At 41.3% G+C, this 23894-nt stretch overlaps 1 protein-coding gene across 17 annotated transcripts in view; it reads left to right on the forward strand.

The window, feature by feature from the left end:
- LOC105490410 (ankyrin repeat domain 28) overlaps positions 1 to 7473 on the forward strand; it is a 190659-nt gene extending 183186 nt beyond the window's left edge. For 10 of the 17 annotated variants that reach the window (XM_011755990.3, XM_011755989.3, XM_011755997.2 and 7 more), the window contains one exon: positions 4150 to 6094. In XM_011755990.3, the coding sequence (XP_011754292.1) occupies positions 4150 to 4436 (287 nt within the window). In that variant the 3' untranslated portion in view covers positions 4437 to 6094. Of the gene's footprint in view, positions 1 to 1190; positions 1428 to 4149; positions 6095 to 6403 lie in introns of those variants that run through there. The other 7 variants (XM_071090868.1, XM_071090867.1, XM_071090865.1 and 4 more) reach the window with 3 other exon arrangements.
- Positions 7474 to 23894: the final 16421 nt, after the last annotated feature.

The following is a 23894-nucleotide window of genomic DNA, read 5'->3' on the forward strand; positions in this document are numbered from 1 at the left end:
ACCCCTAGAGTCATCCTTGATTCCTCTCACTCATACCCAGTATATAGTCCATCAGCATACACTATTGACTCCACCTCTAAAGTAGATTTAAAATATGCCCACTTTTTTATTTATTGCTACCAGCCTGTCCTGGATCCTTTTAAAGTATATGAGAACATGTTACTCTTGAATTTTGGTTCGGTTTGGTTTTGTATTGTTTTGTTTTGTAAAGAGACAGGGTCTCACTCTGTTGCCCAGACTGGAGTACAGTGGTAGATCATAGCTGATTGTAACCTTGAACTCCTGGGCTCAAGAGAACCTCTCACCTCAGCCTCCCAAGTAGCTAGCACTACAAGTATGCACCACCATGCCCAGCTAATTTATTTTTTGTGGTGATAGACTCTCACTATATTGTCCAGGCTGGTCTTGAACTCCTGGCCTCAAGCAATCCCCCCACCTCGGCCTCCCAGAGTGCTCCACCTGGCCCCATTCATAGTTCTTAAAATGACTTTACTAGGCCCTATATGATGTGTCCTCCACCTCGTCACCTTTCTGATACTGTTTCCTAGTCTTCTCCTTTCTCTACTTGATTCTGCAATGCCAGCCCCTCCACAGCAGGGTTATACATGCATTGTGATCTTCATTCTGACTGTTTACTCTGCCTGAACACTCTGTCCCCAAACATCCCATGACTAAATCCGTCACCTGTTTCAAATCTTAGCTCCACTTTCATCTTCTCAATGAAGCATATTCTAACTACTCTGTACTACAACTTGCTAGATACTCCTACCACGGCATTCTCAGTCCTTGTTAACCTGCTTCACTCTTTCCTCTTTTTTTACATAAAGCTTTTAACATATTGTTTATTATGTTGATTGTGTGTCTTCCCCACTAAAGTGAATGTAAGCTCCACAAGAACAGTGAAATCTTTATCAGTTGCATTCACTGATATATTCTTAGTGTTCTGAATAGTGCCTGAGCAAGTGGAGGCTCAGTGAATATTTGCTGCATGAGTGAATATTTGCTGCCTGAGTGATTATGCCAAGCACCGTACTAACTTCTGAGGATACAGTGTAAAATAAGACATAGTCTACTCCCTTGGAGATAAGAGTGTAAACAGGCTATTAATGATGCACTTAAAATAGTTTAATTGGAATAAGCATAGAATGCTATGAGAGTACTTAAGAGGGTCTTCAAATCCTTTCTTGCAGGATCAGAGAAGGCATCCCAAAAAAATGTGACTGCTAAGCCAAAATCCAAAGGATAAGGAGAAAGTGGGGAAGGAACTTTCTAAGCAAAGAAAGTGGCATGTTAAGAGATATAACTGGCCGGGCACAGTGGCCCATGCCTGTGATCCCAGCACTTTGGGAGGCCAAGGCGGGTGGATCAGCTGAGGTCAGGAGTTTGAGACCAGCCCCGCCAACATGGCGAAACCCCGTCTCTACTAAAACTACAGAAATTAACCAGGTGTGGTGGCACGTACCTGTAATCCCAGCTACTTGGGAGGCTGAGGCAGGAGAATCTCTTGAACCCAGGAGGCAGAGGTTGCAGTGTGCCGAGATCACGCCACTGTACTCTAGCCTGGGTGACAGAGCGAGACTTCGTTTCAAAAAATAACTCCCATGCAGAGGAGAGGAGCCTATTTTTAGTCATATTCTGACTAGAAAACACACATGAAACATGCTTCTTTCCCCACCCCCACTATCATCCAAGGCATCCTGGCCTATGTAATGGGTTGTTCTGCCTGCCAGCAGCAGGAACAATAGCAGCAGGCACCTTTAGAAGAACCCTTGAAGGAAACGTGGGCAGTGAAGCACTCCCCTAGCTACTCTGGACAAATAAAATTTAATTAAAAGTACAGACAGCCTTCAGCCACTGCTGCCAAACTTGGAAGGACATCAGTTGTTCTCTTTGACCCTTGACAAAATGGGAACTTTACAAAGGGGGAAAAAATTTACTTTTTGTGACTGGGCACAGTGGCTTACTACTGTAATCACAGCATTTTGGGAGGCAGAGGCAGGAAGATCGGTTAAAGCCAGCAGTTTGAGACCAGCCTGGGCAACAAAGCGAGACCCTGTATCTACAAAAAAATTTTAAAAATTAGCCAGGCATGGCATGTGCCTATAGTCCCAGCTACTCAGGAGGCTGAGGTGGGAGGATCACTTGAGCCCAGAGGTTGAGGGTGCAGTGAGCATGATCATCACACTGCACTCCAGCCTGGGTGACAGAACCAAGACCCTGTCTCAAAAAAAAAAATAAATAAATAAATCCTTTCTTTATCAAGGCTAATATAGCATAGATGAAAATATGTGGGAGACTGGAAGCAACCAGATGCCCAATAGTTGAAATGTGTAACTAAACCATAGTATAATCGCACAGTGAAATACTGTATAACAATGAAAATGAACCAATTACAGTTACATATAATATTGATAAATCTCACATAATGCTACACAAAAAAGCCAGATATGAAATAATACCTACTATATGATTCCATTTATATTAAGTTTTTTAAAAACTCAAAACTAAACTGTAGGCTGGGTAAGGTGGCTCACATCTGTAATCCCAGCATTTGGGAGGCTGAGACAGGCAGATCACTTGAGGCCAGAAGTTTGAGACCAGCCTGGCCGACATAGTGAAACCCTATCTCTACTAAAAATATAAAAAATTAGCTGGGTGTGGTAGCACACACCTGTAATCCCAGCTACTCTGGAGGCTGAGGCAGGTGAATCACTTGAACCTGGGAGGTAGAGGTTGCAGTGAGCCAAGTTTGTACCACTGCACTCCAGCCTGGGTGACCAAGTAAGACTCTGTCTCAAAAAAAAAAAAAAAAAAAAAAAAGCTATAGTGTTTATGACTCCAAGTTGAAAGCAAGGAAATTACTACCCCATAAGCCAGGATAGTAGTTACCATTGTGGAAGAAGAAAGGTATAATGATTGGGTAGAGGATATATGGAGGCTTCTGGTATGCTGGTAGTGTTCTCTTTCTTTCTTTTTTTTTTTTTTTTTTTCTGAGACGGAGTCTCGCTCTGTAGCCCAGGCTGGAGTGCAGTGGCCGGATCTCAGCTCACTGCAAGCTCTGCCTTCCGGGTTCACGCCATTCTCCGGCCTCAGCCTCCCGAGTAGCTGGGACTACAGGCGCCCGCCACCTCGCCCGGCTAGTTTTTTATATTTCTTAGTAGAGACGGGGTTTCACCGTGTTAGCCAGGATGGTCTCGATCGCCTGACCTCGTGATCCACCCGTCTCGGCCTCCCAAAGTGCTGGGATTACAGGCTTGAGCCACCGCGCCCGGCCAGTGTTCTCTTTCTTAACCTGTGTGGTGGTTATACAAATGTATGTTTTGTGATAAACTATTAAAGTTCCATGTGGTATAATTGAAGCCTGGCATCACACTATTCTCACTTTTCTCCCACTCCATCCTCAAGACTGAGTGTTGTACCAACTGAGGTACCAAATGTTTCCTCCTTGGTTTGCTGTGTTGACACTTTGTGGTAACTTATGACTGAGGTCAGTTGTCTTCTGCTTAAAAAAGAATATTTACAAAGGAAATATTTGTTTTGATTTAGTAGTTTTTAAAGTTCATCTGTTTAGTTTGTCTTCAAGAGACTATGACCCCAAGAGAAAAGTTAAATTGACAACCAAGTGTCATTCGTTCAACACCTATCTTCTGAGCACCTGCCCTGTGGCGGATCCATGAAGTTATACACATTTAGATTTCTTAGCGTCAAAAAGCTTCCTTGCATAACTACAAATTAAATTTTTTTATTTTTTCTTATCTTGACACTGATAAAACTACAAATTAACATTAAATCTCTGCTTACCATCCTGAAAGAAGATTCACTGATCTGTGGTGGTTTTCTTATTCTAGCCCAGTTTCTTCTGTGAATTCAGATGGATACGGATAAGTTGTGAGATCTTGGGGAAGTCGTTCTTCTCAGGGCCTGTTTCCTATTCTGTTGTCTAGTCTAACGTCTCCTTCCACCCTAGGTTTCTATGGCTATTCTTTTTCTACTTAATAGAAACTTGTAAATCATGCTGGTTACAGCAATTTATTATAAGCTACGTAATGTAAAATATGTCTAAAGTTGAAGTACTTTAGGCTTATTTCCTTATCTTTGCTGAAATATGTCTCAGGATGCTTAATTTTTAAATTTTATCTTTAATTCTAGGCTATACCCCAGCTTTGGCCTGTGCTCCCAATAAGGATGTGGCTGATTGCCTGGCTCTCATTTTGGCCACCATGATGCCTGTCTCATCAAGTAGTCCTTTATCATCCTTGACATTCAATGCCATTAACCGTTATACCAACACCTCAAAAACAGTCAGCTTTGAAGCTTTGCCCATCATGAGGAATGAACCTAGCTCCTATTGCAGTTTCAATAACATTGGCGGGGAACAGGAGTACTTATACACTGACGTGGATGAGCTCAACGACTCCGATTCTGAGACCTACTGAGAGGCTGAGGAGGAGGGAGTTCTCACAGTAAAGCTTCAAACTGTGCTTTTTCAGGAAAAAGGCACTTTGATATTCACGTAGAAATTCAACCTAAGAGGAAAGATCGCACAGTGAGCCAGTGTTAAGAGATGTGATGACATTAGGAGGAAGAGTTTTAAAGGCAAGTTTTACAAAAGGAACTTCTAGAATCTTGAAATAGACTTGACTGAGGAAAACACGTTGATGTCAGAGTTCTTTGTGGAATTGTTTAATTTGGTTTTGCAGTGCCAGGAATAATTGGGGACACTGTGCACTCTAACCTGCTTACACAAGCAACACTATTGTAACAGAAGACATAAAGACACTAGATTTAAATTTTATCAGTAAAATTACAACTAAATTTAAAGGCAATAAAAGTTTGGTAGTAGGCATTATGTGCACAGCAAATTGCAAAAGGACCAAATAACTGAAAGGTTTTTTTAATAAAATGCCATTTTGTGGGAACTGGAGTAGATGAAATGAAACATTACCTAAACCAAACTGCAATATTTCTGGAAATGAAGCTGAGATTTGGTTTTAAATGTTGAGTTTTTTTTTTTTTTTTTAAGAAAATATCTGAAAGCCTTCCAATGCTGTATTAAACCATGAGAGAAAGCAGATGTATTTTTACATTTTTTTCTTTTACATAAATATTTCAAATTTCCAATTTTTATACTATTAGAATTTAAAACCAGCTGACTGGGTGCAATACGGGTGAAAATACTTGTGACATAGACATTGAGATGGATTGGGGTCAGGCTGTTGCCCTGTTTTGAATGGTTTGGGTTTAAAATAGTACTATTTTTGTTTAAAAATGTAAAGAATTTCCAAAAAAAAAAAAAATTCATGAAATCGAAAAGTAGATTATTTCACCCTGTTGCAGCTAAGTGGTTCTGGGGTATGGAGTCTTCAACCTCTCTACTTTGAATGGCACACCTTAGTCGCTTAGGTTACTTTTGTGTCCCCACCTTGGGTTGGGGGATTTTTTATGTTTATTCTGATCTATGAGTTTTGAAAAAGTGAATAATCAAAAGGAAAATACTTCCTTGTTGTTCATAAATTAAACATCACTAAGTCTCTTGGAAGGCATTTCTGTATTGGGCAAGATTTAAAATACTAAAGCCTTAGGTCCTATTCATATTTAAAGTAGCATGTTTGTAACCTGTTACCATTTGGAGAGAGAAGCAGTTGCCTGCCAAATTGAAGACTACTTTCAAATAGCAAAAGAGAGAGAGAAGGCTGATATTTCAGCTTTAAATAAATATTTGTGTGGTTCTGCTTTTACTGTAACTGTCACTTTCCCAGTGAAAATGATTTCATAAACATTGAGGGTCTTACAGGTATGGGTAAAGTTCTATAAATTGCAACAAAATGATACCCAATTTCATTTTATCCTTTTTGTATTGTGAAACTGGAAACTTTATGACATTGTAAATTATCAGCTGGTTTTTCTGAATATAAAGTGTGAAAACACAGAACAGTATTTTGATCTATTTGATAATTTTGTGGGTTTTTTGAAGAATTAATGAGCATGTACATAGAAATAGTGACTGCTTGAATACTGTATTTACTTGCACTCTTTCAGTACATCAAGATTCCTGTATATTTTAGAGTATAATAAAACACAGATGTGAGTTGTATTTAATGAATAATGTATTTGTATCTGTGCATATTATCTACAAATCTATAAAGTTTCTAGGGCATTGACTACTAGATTTTAAGCATTTTTTCTAAAATATTTACAGAAATTATAAGTCTAATCCCCCATCTTTTCTTTATAATATAAAGAAGTCATAATGAACCCTTCCTAATTATTAGTAGTAGGAAGGTGAATATGCATTTTAATGGCAGTGGACTACATTTTCTATTGTACCTTTTGAAAAAAAAAAAAAAAAAAATTCAAGCAGATTCTAAAAGTATACATATGTGTGCTTTCTCTTTCCTTTTAGGAATTCTCTTCTGAATTCCCTGAGGGAATTTTCTAGAATCTCAGAATTGAAAGAGACCTGAGGTTCATCCACTCTCTAACCTCTTAACAAATGCAGGAGTCCCTTCTACAAGGGTGATCTTTCCACCTTGAACACTTCCAAGTGACTCTACCTCACCAAGCAGTCCATTCAGTTGTTGAGCAGCTCTAACTGTTAGAAAGGTCTTCCTTAGATGGAGTTGAAGCCTCCCTCCCGGTAACTTCTGTCTTTGGGCCCGGGTCTGTCCTCCAAGAGAACCCTGAGAATGTTGGAAGGATGAATCTCGCACATTCTGCCATGTCTTCTCTTTTACAGGCTGTTTGACTTCTCTGCTGAAGTGATTTCCAGAAGGACTCATTTGACACACTATTAGATTTACCACATCTAATGAAATCCAAGGTGTGGCTATAAAGTGACAAGCTGTTTTTAATTTATCACATATACCAGAACTTCTATCGTGCATCACTTATATGTAAATGATGCTGTTACCAAAAACATTAAGGTAGTTCTTGCGAATGCCACCCCACTAAGAAAACTATTTCATTACTTTTGTAATCCATCTATGAGAGTCTGCCCCCCAGCTTAACCACTTCCTTTGGTCTGCACCCAATGAAGGGAAACCCCAAAGTACTGTCTCAAATGGTATTTGAACTACACTGGTATTGTTGGAATAAGTACATGAACTACTTGAATGAATGAACACAGTGCCGTAGAAATTTCCTTTATGGTTACACCTTGTATATCTAAAGCATTCAGGCCCTGTTCTGTAGTGTTTCTTATCCTCACACAGAGTAGAAAAGCCTGTTTGCTTTCTTTAACTTATGCATAAAAGATGACACCTGAAATATCTGATGTGTATTATAATACCAGCTTCTGCTCTAGAACTACTTTGGGTGAAATGGTGGTAATAGCAAATGACCTCCTTTAACAAGACACTCATCTCAAACAGTGCCATTTAGTTCAGGAGATCTCAAAGTGTAGCTGTAAATTTTGGGGTTAATTTGGCTTATATTGGACCTTTTAAAAGAAATAAAGTTTTTTAATGCAATAAATCAAGTGTCTGTCTCTTTTACATGCAAACTTCTTTTCCCTTAAACTGTCTAGCATTGAATTGACAATTTTTTTTCTTTTTTTAAGAAAAAAAAAAATGACTTTTTAGCAAAGCTGATTTAGACTTTACATGAACCTATCTATATGGGATTTTCAAATATATTTATTCAACAAATATTGCTTGCCAGCTGTATACTTGGCAGTAGGAATGGGCAGAAAACCAAGAAATTGTGATCTTGTCCTTTAGGAGCTTACAATTAATTTCATTGTGGAAAGGTATAAGTAGAAAGTAATAAAAGTGTAATTGAGGTAGAGATGAATTGATAAAAGGTACAGATTAAGATCACATTGGGAGGGAAGATCAGAACAGGCATCATGGAAGACTAGGTCCGGACATTGAGAATCAGATTTGAACAGATGGAGAAGGGGGCAAATGATACCCTGTGTGAAAAGAACAAAATCAGCAGTTTTTTAAATAGTTGGTGGAGTTGGCGGAGGGGCGCTTTGGGATAGAGTAGATATTGGCACTTAGCAATCCTGAGCATAGAAAGATGATGAAAATGTACAAAAGAGCTAATTGGAAACATGTACAAGATTAGATAATAGAAGTGAGAACAAATGAATATAAATAGGTGATGAGAGGAACAGGTGAAGAGGGCTTTAATAACCTTTCTTAAAATGGTCTTTATGCAGGTAATAATAGAAAATGCCTATGCAGCATTTATCATGTACTGGGCAAGGTTGTAAGTACTTGAAATAAATTATCTCTTAATCCACACAACTGTTCCATGTGGTAGATACTATTTATAGCACCATTTAACAGATGAGGAAAGAGAGGGAGATGAAGTAGTGTTGGCCCAAGGTCACCTGGCTGGTAATTTGTGAAGCCTAGATTCAAATCCAGGCAGTCATGTCTATAGTCAGTGCTCTTAACCCCCTAATGACTGCTGACATGCAATCTGGTCTTTGTTGAAATTGTTGATTTTGAAGTTGCGATACACACTGAACACTTAATTATGTAAGTTCTCAGTTTTATTCTCCTAGATTGCTATTTTTAGAAGAAACACGTAAATCTGACTGCAACAGGTGTTATTGAACACCTGCTATGTGCCAGGAACTGTGCTAGGCTCTTGGCATACAGCAGTAAAGGGGGAGGTAACATAGTTTGACCTCAGGAGTGGATCCTAAAAGAATGATGTCTACTTAATGTTTCAGATGCTGTTGCCACCTAACCACCCCAAATCTCAGTTGCTTAAAATAATCATTCATGCCTCTGCAGATTGGCTGACATCAGCTTGTGTGGGTGACTGCTTCAAGCTGGGTCTCTGGCTGGGCTTTACCACCTGCTATGAGTTGTGTTTCCACCTGCTCCATCTATGTTCATCCTTGGGCCTGGGCTAAAATACAAAAGTTATACAGAAGTTTCCACACTGATGGTAGAAGCATAAGAAGGCAAGCCCAACCACACAAGTATGGTTTGTGCCTTCTGTGTGCATCACATCTGCCAACACTCCACTGGCCATAACAAATCATGTGGCCAACCCCTACCTCAGTGGGATGGGGTAGTATTCTCTGCCATTTTGGGGAGGATAGTTTGGGTTCCATTTCCACAGTCAGGCCAAAATGATGTCAACCGATTTGTGCTGTTTTCAGCTTTTCCATGGGTATGCTTGGTAGCCTTTCCTTTATTCCTGTTCCTTCCCTTTTTGTGGTACCCTTAGAGTGTGAGTAGTCCAGATATAAAACTGGGCAGCAAACATGTGTTTTGAGTTGGAAAGTTCTTGCTTGGCAGTGCTGCTGATTGGTTGGTTGTTGGATCTGCTCTTTTCCAAAGGTAGAAAACCGACCTCTTCCCTACCTCAGTCTCCAGAAGAATGTAGCACCGGGCCCCTCTCTGCTGTGTTGCTGTGTTCATCCCTTTCAAAGTACAACCTAATCTGAAACAAGATAGGAAAGTTTGGCTAGTGACTACTTTTAAGACAAAAAATGCTGATATCTAGTGCTCTCCATTCTAGATCAGTTCTCTATCATCTCTCCATCTCCAGCACTTAAAAAATGTCTCCATCTCTCTGCTTCATTCCTCTTTTTGTGTTACTTTTAATTTCCTTGTGGTTGTCTCATTCCCCTTTCCCCTATGACTCTTATCTGTCTACTATCTTAATTAGAATTGAAATACAGGTTGAAATATTTCTGTAATTTGAAACTAATTTTTTAAAACATTTTAGGATCAAGGGAACATGCAGGTTTGTTATATAAGTTAACTGCATGCCGCAGGGGGTTAGTGTACAGATAATTTCATCACCCAGGTAATAGGTAGTTTTTTGAACATCTTACTCTTGCCACCTTTCACCCTCAAGTAGGCCCTAGTGTCTGTTCCCCTCTTTGTGTCCATGAGTTTTCATTGAAAAAAAATAGTAATTTAATCTTATATTTCTATCTCTTTACCCTTCTTTAAGGAAAACTAAATTTTCATCTTTTTTTTTAATCCCTTCATGGAAGCCAACATAAATTTTCATCTTTAAAGCCCAAATGGTCGAAAAGCTTTTGCTAAATGATGTCAGTGAAAATGGCAAGAGTAATGAGCTCCGAAAATTAGCTTCTTCATAAGAGCCGTGATAAAACTGGCAAAATTTCTCAGAATTGACTGTTACAGAAGTCTGAAAATTAAAGGCTGTCAGCAACCTCAAGAGCATTTAATTTAAGAAAAACTACTAAATCTACCTAAGAACAACAGCCTTGGTCATGTTTTAACTTGGATTCGTCGCCTTTTTCGCCGTCCAGCTGTAGAAGCCCTGAAAACTAACAGCCCACATTCCTGTTGCAGCCTAGCAGCCACCAGAAGGAACAAAACAAAGCTAGAGCTCTTTCAAAACCTCATTCTCAATTATTTGACCAATGCACTTAACAACAGAGTATCAAAGTATGTGAGGCAAAAACCGGTAGAACTGCAATGAAAAATAGATGAATCCACTCTCATAGTTGGAGACTTCAACACCCCCTTTATCACTAATGGATAGAACTAGCAGGCAGAAAATCAACAAGGACATTGTTGTACTTAACACCATCAACCAGCTGGATCTAGTGAACATTGAGACCAGCCTGGCCAACATGGCAAAACCCCCTCTCTACTAAAAATACAAAACTTAGCCAGGTGTGGTGGTGGGCGCCTGTAATCCCAGCTACTTGGGAGGCTGAAGCAGGAGAATCACTTGAACCTGGGAGGCGGAGGTTTCAGTTAACTGAGATCGCACCATTGCACTCTAGCCTGGGCAACAAGAGTGATACTCTGTCTCAAAAAAAAAAGTTCTAAAATCAATCATGTATGTGTTCACTTTAGGAAACTAGAGAAAGAAAAGCAAATCCAAAGCAAGCAGAAGACAAGAATTAAGAGTAGAAATCAATGATATTGAAGAAGAAGTATTTCAGTAGAGAAACTCAACAAAACCAAAAGTGTTTTTTTTTTTTTGTTTTTTTTTTTTTTTTTTAAGATTAATAACATCAGTAAAACTCTAGCCAAGCTAAGGGGGAAAAAAAAAGGACACAACTAATATCAGAAATGAGAAGCGACTTCAATAAAGAGCCCATAGACGTTTAAAGGATAATAAAGGAATATCATGAACAACTTCATGCCAACAAATTTGATAACCTAGATGGACCTTAAAAGACAATTTGCCAAAACGTACACAAGAAGAAATAGGCCTATATCTGAATGGACCTATATCTATTAGGGAAACTGAATCAATAATAACCTTCCAAAACAGAAAGCACCAGACCCAGATGGATTCACTGGTGAATTCTACTGAACACGCAGGGTGAAATTATACCAATTCTCTACAGTGTTTTCCAGAGATAGAAGCAGAAAGAATATATCCTAACTCAGTCAAGGAGGCCAGCATTACTTCAATTTCAAAACCAAAGATTATAAAAAGACTGTAGGCCAGGCGCAGTGGCTCATGCCTGTAATTGCAGCACTTTGGGAAGCCAAGGCAGGCGGATCACCTGAGGTCAGGAGTTCGAGACCGGCCATGACCAACATGGAGAAACCCTGTTTTTACTACTAATAAAAATTAGCTGGGCATGGCGGTGCATGCCTGTAATCCAGCTACTTGGGAGGCTGAGGCATGAGAATCACTTGAACCTGGGAGGTGGAGGTTTCAGTGAGCCAAGATCACACCATTGCACTCCAGCGTGGACAACAAGAGTGAAACTCCGTCTCAAAAAAAAACAAAAACAAAAAACTGTAAGCCAATATTTCTCATGAACATAGATGCAGTAATTCTCAGCAAATCAAAATACTAACAAGATACAACACAATCATGAAAATAATTCTCAGTAAACTAGGAAAACATGGGAACTTCCTCAACTGGATAAAGAGCATCTATAAAAAAAATAATAATAATAATTAAAAAAAAAAGCTCCAACCTGGGCAATATGATGAAACCCTGTCTCTACAAAAAATACAAAAATTAGCCAGGCATGGTGGCACACAACTGTAGTTCCAGCTGCTCAGGTGGGTGAGGTGGAAGCTTGAGCACAGGCAGTCAAGCTACAATGAGCCATGATCATGCCACTGCACTCTAAGGAGCAAAACATGGATGGCCCCCTTCACCACTGCTTTTCAGCATCATACTGGAAGTTTTAGCTAATGCAGTAAGACAAGAAAAGGAAATAAAAAGTATGCAGGTTAGAAGGGAAGAAGTAAAACGTTTTCACAAATGACACGACCATTTATGTAGAAAATCAGAATGAATTTTAAAAGCTGGAACTAATAAGTAATTATACCAGTATTGCAAGATACAAGGTTCACATACAAAAATCAATTACTTTCTCATATGCCAGCAGTGAACAGAGAATGACATTTAAAACACAATACTGTTTATATTTGTACCCAACATACGAACTACATAGGTATAAAACTTGTAAAAATGTATAAGGTCTATAGGAAGAAAACTCCAAAACTCTATTGGAAGAAATCAAAGAAAAAATAAATGCAGAGATAGTACATTCATGAATAAAAAGACTCTATTATTAAGATGTCAGTTCTTGCCAACTTTATAGATTCAGTGCAATCTCAGTTAAAATCCCAGCAAGTTATTCTGTAGGTATCAACAAACTGATTTTAAAGTTTAAATGGAGAGGCAAAAGCCAAGAATAGCCAACATGATATTGAAGGAGACAAATAAAATCGGAGGACTTACACTACACAATGTACACTACCCATACTATAAAACTACAGTAATCAAGACAGTGTGGTATTGGTCAAAGAATGGACAGATCAGTGGAACAGATAGAGAACCCAGAAATAGATCCACATGAATATAGTTAACTGATCTTTGACAAAGGAGCAAAGGCAATGTGACGGAGTGAAGACAGTATTTTCAACAAATGGTGCTGGAACAAGACAACTACAAGCAAAAAGTGAAACTAGACACAGATCTTACATCCTTCCCAAGAATTAACAAAATGGATCACAGACCTAAATGTAAAATGCAAAACTATAAAACTCTTAGGAGAAAATCTACCTGACCTTGGGTTTGGCAATGACTTTTTAGATATAACACCAAAGGCACCACCCATGGAAAAAAAAAAATGATAAGCTAGACTTCATTACAATTTTAAAATTTCTGCTCTGTGAGACACTGTCACAGAATGAAAAGGCAAGCCATAGACTGGGAGGAAAAAATTGTAAAAGACGGAAAAAGAAATATTATCCAAAATATACAAAGAACCCTTAAAACTCACAAATAAGAACACAACCAACTTTTAAAATTGGACCAAAAACCTTAACAGGCATCTCACCAAAGAAGATACAGATGGCAAACAAGCATATGAAAAAATGTTCCACATATCTCATCAGGGAAACAAAATGAGATACCACAACACACTAATTAGAATGGTGGAAATTCAGAACACTGACAACACAAATGCTAGTGTGGATGTGGAGGAGCTCTTCTTTTTCTTTTTCTTTCTTTTTTTTTTTTTTTTATTTGAGACAGAGTCTGGCTCTGTTGCCCAGTCTGAAGTGCAGTGGCATGATCTCATCCCACTGCAGTCTCCACCTCCCGGGTTTAAGCAATTCTCCCGCCTCAGCCTCCTGAGTAGCTGGGATTACAGGTGTGTGCCACCACGCCTGGCTAATTTTTGTATTTTTAGTAGAGACAGGGTTTCACCATGTTGGCCAGGCTGGTCTCAAATTCCTGACCTCAAGTGATCTGTCCCCCTCAGCCTTCCAAAGTGCTGGGATTACAGACATGACCCACCATGCCCGCTTGGAGGAACTCATTCATTACTGGTGGGAATGCAAAATGGCTCAGCCACTTTGGAAAACACTTTGGTAGTTTCTTACAAAACTAAACACACTTAAACCATATGATCCAGCAATCCTACTCCTGGGAATTTAATACGGCATGCTGGAAAAGGCAAAACTATGGGGACAGTGAAAAGATCAGTGGTTGCCAGGGGATATGAGGGAGGAAAGGAATAGGCAAAGAACAGAGGATTTTTAGAAGAGCAAAGTTACTCTGTATGATACTTTAAACAAAACCACCTGTAAACGTACCACTAAGAGATCGTAAACACAGAAGTTGGTTTTATATTTTCCAAATCTACAACTATGAATATGTCATTTTTAAATGGAGTCATATGTCCAGTTTGTAACTTTTTTACTTGCTGTAAATTTCTATGTCAACACATTGTATATAAATATAAACACAATAAATATGATCCTTGGTGGCTTCTTAGTGTTCAATCGTAAGATATTGAATATGCAGGCTATTATGTTTTAATATGGATTCAAATGAAATGAAAAGCAGAGGGTTCCGAAACAAGGCTAGACCTGCGTCTGGAGTCGAATCCGACGTGGAAAAGGTCAGTTTTCCTGAGTTGTAATTCCCTTCATGAGTAGCAATGGATGCAGACAAAACCACATGAACAGCAGCTAAGGTAAAGCACCTTTCCGTATGGCTGGGATAGTATTGCCATGAGTGGGAGGCAAGAAGGAGGGAGTACATGGGCTCTTGGAGCCAGTTGGTCCCAGCAGGAATTCTGGCTCTGCCACTTCCTGGCTGGGGGACCCTGGCCAAATCTCCTAATTTCTCCCCACCACAGTTTTCTTGTCTGTGAAATGAGGACAATAGTACCTCCCTCATGGGGTTGTGGTGGGAATTAAATGAAGAAATATATGGGAAGTGCCTGACACCTAAGCGTCCAGTAAGTGTTAGCTTTTCTTATTCTTGCTTATATTTTCCACTGGGTTTATGGGAAGAATTAAATGAAATAATAAACAGTCTAGAATCTGAACACTGTCATTTTTTGGCTGTGTGACCTTTGGGCAAATAATTTAACCTCCCTGAGCCTCAGATGTCCTATCCATGAAATGATAGGACAGTCATCAGTAGGATGACCTATCATAGGATAATAGGAAGGTCATCCTACTGATCTCACAGGACTGTTGGAGAGTGAAGGGAAGACTGCATATGAAGGACCTGGCACACTGCCTAGTATGTGGGACACACTCCTGAAAGGCATCTTAGAAAAGAGGGATTTGCTGCTGTGACATTGGGTTCCCTAATCTACAAGGTCATCTTAGAGTGAATAGAAGTAAAGTTAATGATAAGGAAATGAATAAAAAATTGAAATATCAACTCTGTTAGTCTGGGTCCTCCAAAAAGCAGATGTCAAGACAGTTTTAAACATGCAAGAATTTTACTGGAGAAAGTGCCTGTGTAAAAGGAAATAGAGATGATGGAGCCAGGGTTGGCTGGGAAGCTGTCAAACAACAATGCAAGTCTAACCCCAGTGAAGGAGATCAAGATCAAAGGTTGAGTGGGAACATCCTACCTGCCAGGTGTGTCTAATGAACATTTGGCAAAAGACTTGGGAGTCTTTGAACCAAAGTGAGCCACTGACCTAGAGTACCCCCCTTCCCAGGCATGGGTCTGCCTTGTTACCCCCCAACCACTCAGTCATGGATGAGAAGTCATGTGTGAAAGCATGACCTTCATTACAAGCACAGCAATGGATTTCAAACTACACCAGAAACCCTAGGTCATTATGCTTCCTAGAGTAGAAGGTGTGTGAGATACACCAATTTTGAGTTAGGATTCTTGGGCCCATGGAACCCTGGAGATGCTCAACCTTTGCAAACTTGATTCAAGCATTTACTGAGAATGTACTAGGTCCTGGGAGCGTTACTCAGCACCAGCCCCAGCCCTAATGGAGTTTACAACCTGATGGGGAACTGGACATGGGGACAGATACATATAGGCCCCTGTGTTCAGTGGGAGGCAGCGGGGCTGTGTGGTCAAATTTGTGGACTTTTGAGGCAGACAGGACAACCTGTGTGATTTTTGGCAAGTTACATAACCTCTTGAGTTTTCATCAACTCTGTCAGATGTGGATGGGAAGACTCCGTGGTTCTGGTATAAATTAAATGAGTTGATTCCCAAAAGTATTCTGCAGAAAGAGAGTAACATAGGAAGTACTCAATAAGCTATTCTAGAGGAATGCGTTGAATACAGATTGGAGAGCAGTTCATTTTCCCAGAAGAGTCAGGGCAAACTAAAGGGATAAGGTAGCATTGAAGGTGTGCCTTTCCTGGGAGGACTGAGCTCAGTTCCTCAAAGTGTCAAGCAGCCTTGCTATTGGGCAGGGCAGCTTCCTCTCTGTATTGTTAGGGGATCTTGGATTAAAGGGGTTTGACTCACTCTGAATATCTGGTTTAAAAAATAAATCAGTCTGAAGTTTGGGCAAGATAAAAGTGGGCTACATGTACAAAGGCTATACCCAAGTGCCTGGCAAGATTGCCTTGGTACTAATTTCCATGGCACCCAAACATTCCATTGTTCCTGTGGTGCAGTATGGCGTCACTCAATTAACAGATGCTGGAAAGTGATATCCTCTCACTAACCAGGTAATAGCCCTCAGGGGGCTGAAACACATGTTCCACGCAGAAGAGGGCTTTGTTAGCTGTGCCATCTGTAATGTGTTCATAGGACGCTGTGGACAGGAGCACCAGTGTAACTTGTATTCTCTCTCTGAAATTCCCTCCATTTTCTTTTTCTTTTTTTTTTTTTTTTTAGATGGAGTCTCACTCTGTCACCTCAGGCTGGAGTGCAGTGGCACAATCTTGGCTCAATGCAATCTCCACCTCCCCGGTTCAAGCGATTCTCCTGCCTCAGCCTCTCGAGGAGCTGGGATTACAGGTGCGCACAACCACGCCCAGCTAACTTTTGTATTTTTAGTGGAAACAGGTTTTCGTCATGTTGGCCAGGCTGGTCTCCAACTCATGACCTCAGGTGATCTGCCCACCTCAGCCTCCCAAAGTGCTGGGATTACAGGCATGAGCTACCACGCCTGGCCCCCTCCAACTGTTTTGTCAACCTGTTGATCTTGGGTTTCTGGTACTCTGTGTGTGTGTGTGTGTGTGTGTGTGTGTGTGTGTGTGTGTGTGTGTTGCTTGAAGACTTTTATATTGTTTGCAAGATTCATGCCTAGAGAAACTGACAAAGATTCCTGTGGAAGGTGCCCTTGAACAGTCCATTACTCACCCATAGGCACAATCTTCTGAACCCACAGCAAAAAAGCAGCTGGGACCATCCCCAACCAAGAAGGGTACTTACCTGGAACATGGAAAGGCTACTTACTTGCATAGTGCTTGTAATGTGCCTTATCATTGCTGTAATAATTACATGACGTTATGACAATAAATAACCTAATTAGCTCATTAATTTCCCATGTGCAAACTGCCTATGTTCAAAACCTAGCTCACATACCGTTCTGGGGGGATTGGGCCGCTTGATCAGCTTCTCTGTGTCTCAGTTTCGTCATCTGTAAAATAGGGTTAATAAAGATATCTATCTTACAGAGTTATTGGAAAGATTAAAGGAGCTACTATGCCTGCTAAGCACTCAATAAATAAAAACTGACATCAGTACAGCAGCCTACTTTGAGGTAGATTTTAAATAGTCACAAATTCTTTTACACTCCTCCCACTGATGAGTGGGCTCTGTGTTTCCTCTCCTTGAATCTCGGAGGGTTCTGTAGCAACTTTACTGATAGAATATGGCAGAAGTGCCACTGTGCCTGTTTCTGGCCACAGCTTTAAGAAATTGGCAGCTTCCTCTTCCTGTCTTTTATAATACCCTCTCTGGGAAACCTGAGATGGCTCGTTAGAAGTCTGACTATCCTCAGACAAGTATGCTGAAAGACCATATGGAGAGGCCCAGAGGAGCCTTCCAGCTGCCCTGTCAATGTGCCAGGGATCTGAGTGGAGAAACCACCCTGGAAGTGGGTTCTCCATCCCCTACCCCTCCAGCCAGAAAGAGGTGGGCTGCATAATTGAGTCCTTCCCAAATTCATGAGCAAAATAAAATGGATGTTCAAGCCATTAAGTTTCATAGTTGAAACTTAAACTAAGTGGAACTTAGTGAAACTTAAGCTAGTGGAACTTAATTAAATGAAGTGAGACTTATGTACTTAGCAATAGATAATCACAACACTGACTAAGAAAATCTGAACACATTAAACAAATGAATGAGTTGGGAGGGAGTGGATAGCCTCCGACCTGGAGGGAGAGAATTCATATTACAAATTGAGTCTTTGTTTTTGTCTTATAAAATATTCTATGTTGGATATACAAATGCACTAGGAATAAATGCTCAGTGCTGCAAAGTAAAACCAGCACTCAGGCAAAAGTTTTCTCAGCAAGGCAATTTACTTCTGCAGAAGGGTGCCACTCAAGTCAATCAAGATTGCAAGAGCACAAAGAACAAAGGACACCAGCGGTTTCTATATCCTTAATACAATCCCTACCTCTGTGTCCCTCCCCCATGGGCTGGGGTTGGACCAAACAATCTGAGCTGACCCGACTGACTACTTGCGAATATTTTTCTAAATATGGAAGAGAAGGGGATGTAAGGTACAGTGGTGAAGCGTGTGAGACATGCTGTTTTGGGGGAACAATGGGTGCAGGTAACCAAGGGAACAGATGTGAGGTATTGATTAGAACTGACAGGAAGGGGGTAGGCTGTTTTACAATAACTAGGGGCAAGGAGGAACAGGAAAGTTGAGATTTGAAAACAAAGGACAAGGAAGTTAGCAGGCTAAATCTTTAAAGAGAAACTCAGAGAAATTAATTGTATCTGACATCTATAATAATAACAAAGTAGGCTGGGTGCAGTGGCTCATGCCTGTAATCCCAGCACTTTGGGAGGCCAAGGCGGGCAGATCACTTGATGTCAGGAGTTTTAGACCAGCCTGGCCAACATGGTGAAACCTTGTCTCTACTAAAAATACAAAAATTAGCCAGGCATGGTAGCGAAGCCTGTAATCCCAGCTACATGGGAGGCTGAGGCAGGAGAATTGCTTGAAACTGGGAGGCAGAGGTTGCAGTGAGCCAAAATTGTGCCACTGCATTCCAGCCTGGGCAACAGAGTGAGACTCTGTCTCAAAAACAAAACAAAGTCAAAACAACAAAGAATTCTCTGTCCTACATGAATACAGTTTAGTTTCTTATTTACTATTAGAAAAAGCATAATTTAAAATTAGAAAATAATGAGAGTCTCCAAGGACATTTGAGCTGAAATTATAATGTAGCCTCCTTTTTTACAGAGAGGACCTTAGGCCTTGAGAGGCACAGGTACATGGCTGAGGTCACGCAACAATTTAAAAGCCCTGGTCTCTGGGCTCCCAAGCCAGCACATCAAAATCTGTGTTTATTTTTTCACTTCTTATTTTTTATGTAAATTTGTAGGAATAAATCTGTTTTGTGACATATGTCCATTTTACTATTTAATATACACTGCACCAAGGGAAGATCTGAAACAATTTTCAGGGCCAGTGGAACACAAGGGCCACATTTTGTGGTATTGATTGCAAAACAATGAAATTCTTCACCCTTTTCAGATTCATTTATAAATGCCAAAATACTGGCTTTTATTATAAGAATCTTTATATTCCATCAACCTAATAATTTTCCTTACATACGTCAAACTCCCAGCATGATTCAACCCCCAATATGCAGCAATTTAGATGAAAAGCACATTATAATTCAGAGGACACAGCCTTCTTTGTTCTTCTAATAGTTACTAAACAATTTGGATTGCAACCATTCTTTGAAGATGTGCATGTTTACTGAAAACAAAGCCTTTCTGTTGTGCATGAATGTAGGGGTTTTTCCTCCTGTGACTTTGACGTGTCTGACAGTCTTTTAAAAACTGATACAGGTCAGGCACAGTGGCTCACACCTGTAATCCCAACACTTTGGGAGGCCGAGGTAGGCAGATCACTGAGGTTGGGAGTTTGAGACCAGTGTGACCAACATGGAGAAACTCCATCTCTACTAAAAATACAAAATTAGCCAGGTGTGGTCGTGCATGCCTGTAATCCCAGTTACTCGGGAGGCTGAGGCAGGAGAATCGCTTGAACCTGGGAGGTGGAGGTTGTGGCGAGCCAAGATCATGCCATTTACTCCAGCTTGGGCAACAAGAGCAAAATTCCATCTAAAAAAAAAAAAAAAATTAGCCAAGTGTGGTGGCAGATGCCTATAATCCCAGTTATTCAGGAGGCTGAGGCGGGAGAATCATTTGAACCTGAGAGGCAGAGGGTGAAGTGAGCCAAGATCGCCACAGAGCGAGATGTCATCTCAAAAACAAAAAAATGGATGCAGGACTATATTAGAAAATGTTAAGCTTAACATGAATAATTCCAAATAAATTTTTTGGTTTTTGTCCCTTAAACTGCTGTTATAGATTTTTTAATTGTTATTTTTTCCCTTAAGTTACTATTTATTACGTTCCCCTCAGTGAGTCCTCATGGCTTGGACACGAGGTGACTGGAGGAGGAGATGAAGCATCTGAAAACCTGTCATCAGTCAGAAGAATCATTTTAAATGACCATGTTATTCCCCTGCCTAATCCTCTGCAATGCTGCCTGCCCACATAAACCCTAACTCTGCCCCCAGCCTGCAGAGCCTGCAGAATCAGCCACTGCCCCCTCCCCTGACTTCATGCTTCTTCCCTCCCCTTCACTTGCCCCAGTGCCCAATGTTGCCTTACTGGCCTTTTACATTTTTAAACTTGTTAGTTCTTCAAATATTGTGGTAGCCATCTGGAAAAATAAAATGTGCACAAATATCCTTTAGCAATTTGTTTTGGGGGGTATGTGTGTATTTAAATCCTGTGTTTACATGAACACTAGGTGATAATAAGCTCTCTCTAAAGGTGACAGTCTTGGCTGGGCGCGACGGCTCATGCCTGTAATCCCAGCACTTTGGGAGGCTGAAGCAGGCGGATCACTTGAGATTCAGCCTGGCCAATATGGCGAAACCCTGTCTCTATTTTTAAAAAATCAATTTTAAAAAACAGTAACAGTCTTCTGCGACTTTGCATCCTCCACAGTTTCTAGCACTGTATTTTACACGGAACTAATGCTTAATTTTCACACATGTTTTTTTGAGAGTTGCAAGACATCCATAGTTGGATCAACAATTTTTAAAGAATTAGAACACCCCCAAAGTTATACCTTATCTTACAAATCACATTATACATCATCATATCTTTAATTATGAAAGAATCACTTTAGACCCTTAGAGTTCTTCCAGATCACTGGTAGGAATTTCACCCATTACATTCCAGTACTTCGAGAAAATGTAAATGTAATTGCCTTTAGTCAAACAAAACACAAATAATATATTTGGATGATGAATAAGTCACCCAGAAAGGGTTGAAAATGAGCATGATGCGGAGAGAAAACATTTCTGGGTTGGCGATGTGGAAGCACTGGCTGTGCACTGGTCCGGGGTGGGAATTCCAGGCTTGCCCTATGTTGCTGGGATTCTGTTTAGTCTCGGGCAAGGACTTCCCTTCCAGGCCTTAGTTCCTTCTTCTGTAAAATGGACACACTTGCCTGTTTCAGAGGACTAAGGTGATGATTAAGACCCGTGCACCCGCTTTGGTATGCACCACATTAGACAGTGGGCTCACACTTGATTAGGATCAGAATCACCTGGAAGGCTTGCTAAACACAGATTGATGGGCCCTACTCCCAGAGAGTCCAATTAAGGTGATCTGGGGTGGAACCCAGGAATTTGCATTTCCAACAATTTCCCAGGTGCTACTGGTGCTGCTGCCTGGGGCCCACCTTTTGAGAGCTCCTGGTCTGTACCATACCAGGCTGTTGGATAACTCTGTCTGGGGTGGGTTAGACAAAATTCTGGGGGCAGAAGATTTTCATGGCCACTATCAGAATACCTCCTCTAGAACTTCCGATTTCAAAGCAACCAAGTTCTGTTCAGCATGGACCCTTCTTTTTGTTGTTCTGCCTCTGAGAACATCTCCCTGCTGCATTTTGCTATTCAAAACCAGAAGAAAAGAGAGTAGATGTAGATGAATTCTGGCTTTGTGAAACCCAACAAATAATGGCCACTAATAGAAATATATATATATATAGTGGGAGAGATACCTGATTAGGAGCAGTCAGCATAGCTGGGAGATTGAGTGTTGGATGAATTTTAACTTTGATGTGGGAGATTAAGGCGCTGGTAGCAAAATTATCGTATTTATCTATTGCTGTATAACAAATTACCTCAAAACCTAGAATTTTAAAACAACACACATTTATATTTTACAGTTTCTGAGACTTAGGAAATCAAGAGTGACTTCATGGGGTGGTTCTGGCTCAGGGTCTCTCATGAGGCTACAGTCATTTCCCAGGGCAGTTGTCATCTGGAAGCTTGACTGCGGCTGGAGGATCCACTTCCAACACGGCTCACTCATGCAACTAGCTGGTGGCTGTTCCTTGCCAAATGGGCCTGTCCATTGGGATCCTTGAGAGATGGCAACTGACTTTCCCCAGAGGGAGGGACCCAAGATAGCAAGTGAGCAACCAAGATAGAAGCTGCAGTATCTTTTTTTTTTTTGGAGATGGAGTGTCTCTCTGTTGCCCAGACTGGAGGGCAGTGGTGTGATCTCAGCGATCTCAGCTCACTGCAACCTCTGCCTCCCGGGTTCAAGCGATTCTTCTGCCTCAGCTTCCCAAGTAGCTGCGACTACAGGCATGTGCCACCACGCCCGGCTAATTTTTGTATTTTTAGTAGAGACGGGGTTTCACCACATTGGCCAGGCTGGTCGTGAACTCCTGACCTTGTGATCCGCCAGCCTCGGCCTCCCAAAGCGCTGGGATTATAGGCGTAAGCCACCGTGCGCGGCCTGCAGTATCTTTTATAACCCAATTTCAGAAGTAACATGCCATCGTATCTGCCATGTTTTACTGGCTACACAAAACGACCCCAGAAAAATGTGGGAAGTGTTACATAACCGGTCCCAGCAGGTGGGGAGCACTGGGGGCTGATCTTGAGACTAGCTACCAAGGTTATGTTCATGAAGAAGCTTCTCTCTCCCCTAACTCCTCTATTTCTTCTCAAATGAACTGGTTTATGAGCTTGCAGAATGTTCTGGAAGAACCATGCCAGGGCTGCATTTGTCTTCCCTGCATGCTCTACCCCTCTCCATTCTGTTTTGTGACCCCCAACACTGACTTCTAGATAGCACCAACCAGATTATCTTGTCCTCTGCTTTCCTGTTGGGTCCAGCCAGGGGTAAGTCGCAGCAGGAGTCCGGAGCAGAGAAGAGAGAGGAGACAGGATATGGATCGCCCGGGTCTCCACCTGTCACACCACTACGGTCTGGCTGTGTCTCTCACAGCCCCTGCTCCCGCCAGGCTGCTCTCTCCATAAGCTTCCCTCTCCCGCTTCTGGTAACCACTTCAGCCCTTCACACCTTCAGGCCTGGGGCGCTCATAGCTCCTGCTCTCACTAGCCCCTGGGTAGTGCATTATCCTTTCCGGGTTCCCCTACATCCTGCCCACACCTGTGTAAATCACTCTGTTCTTAAGCTCTCCTCAACTAATCAAGATTTGCTGTCTCCCTCCTGCCATGGCCCCGACGACAGCAATACCTGATTGAATCACGGTGAAATTTCTGCTCAGAGGAAAAAAATCTCGTGGACATTTACTCTTTTGGACCGACTATATCCCGCTCCCTTTCCCCTGGTAACGCTGTCCCAGTGTTCCCTGCGAAACAGCCCCCACCCCTCAATCCATGAATTTCAGGTCAGAGCTAAATGTATCATCCCTCACCCTGACGGTGGCCATGTGACTCAGTGCTGGCCAATCAGAATATCACAGCCCTGGCCAGGTGCGGTGGCTCACGCCTGTAATTCCAGCACTTTGGGAGGCCGACGTGGGCAGATCACAAGGTCAGGAGATCGAGACCATCCTGGCTAACGCGGTGAAACCCTGTCTCTATAAAAATACAAAAAATTCGCCAGGCTTGTTGGCACGTGCCTGTAATCCCAGCTACTGGGGAGGCTGAGGCAGGAGAATTCCTTGAACCAGGGAGGTGGAGGTTGCAATGAGCAGAGATCGC

This window comes from Macaca nemestrina, chromosome 2 (assembly GCF_043159975.1).
Source record: "Macaca nemestrina isolate mMacNem1 chromosome 2, mMacNem.hap1, whole genome shotgun sequence".
NCBI lineage: Eukaryota > Metazoa > Chordata > Mammalia > Primates > Cercopithecidae > Macaca > Macaca nemestrina.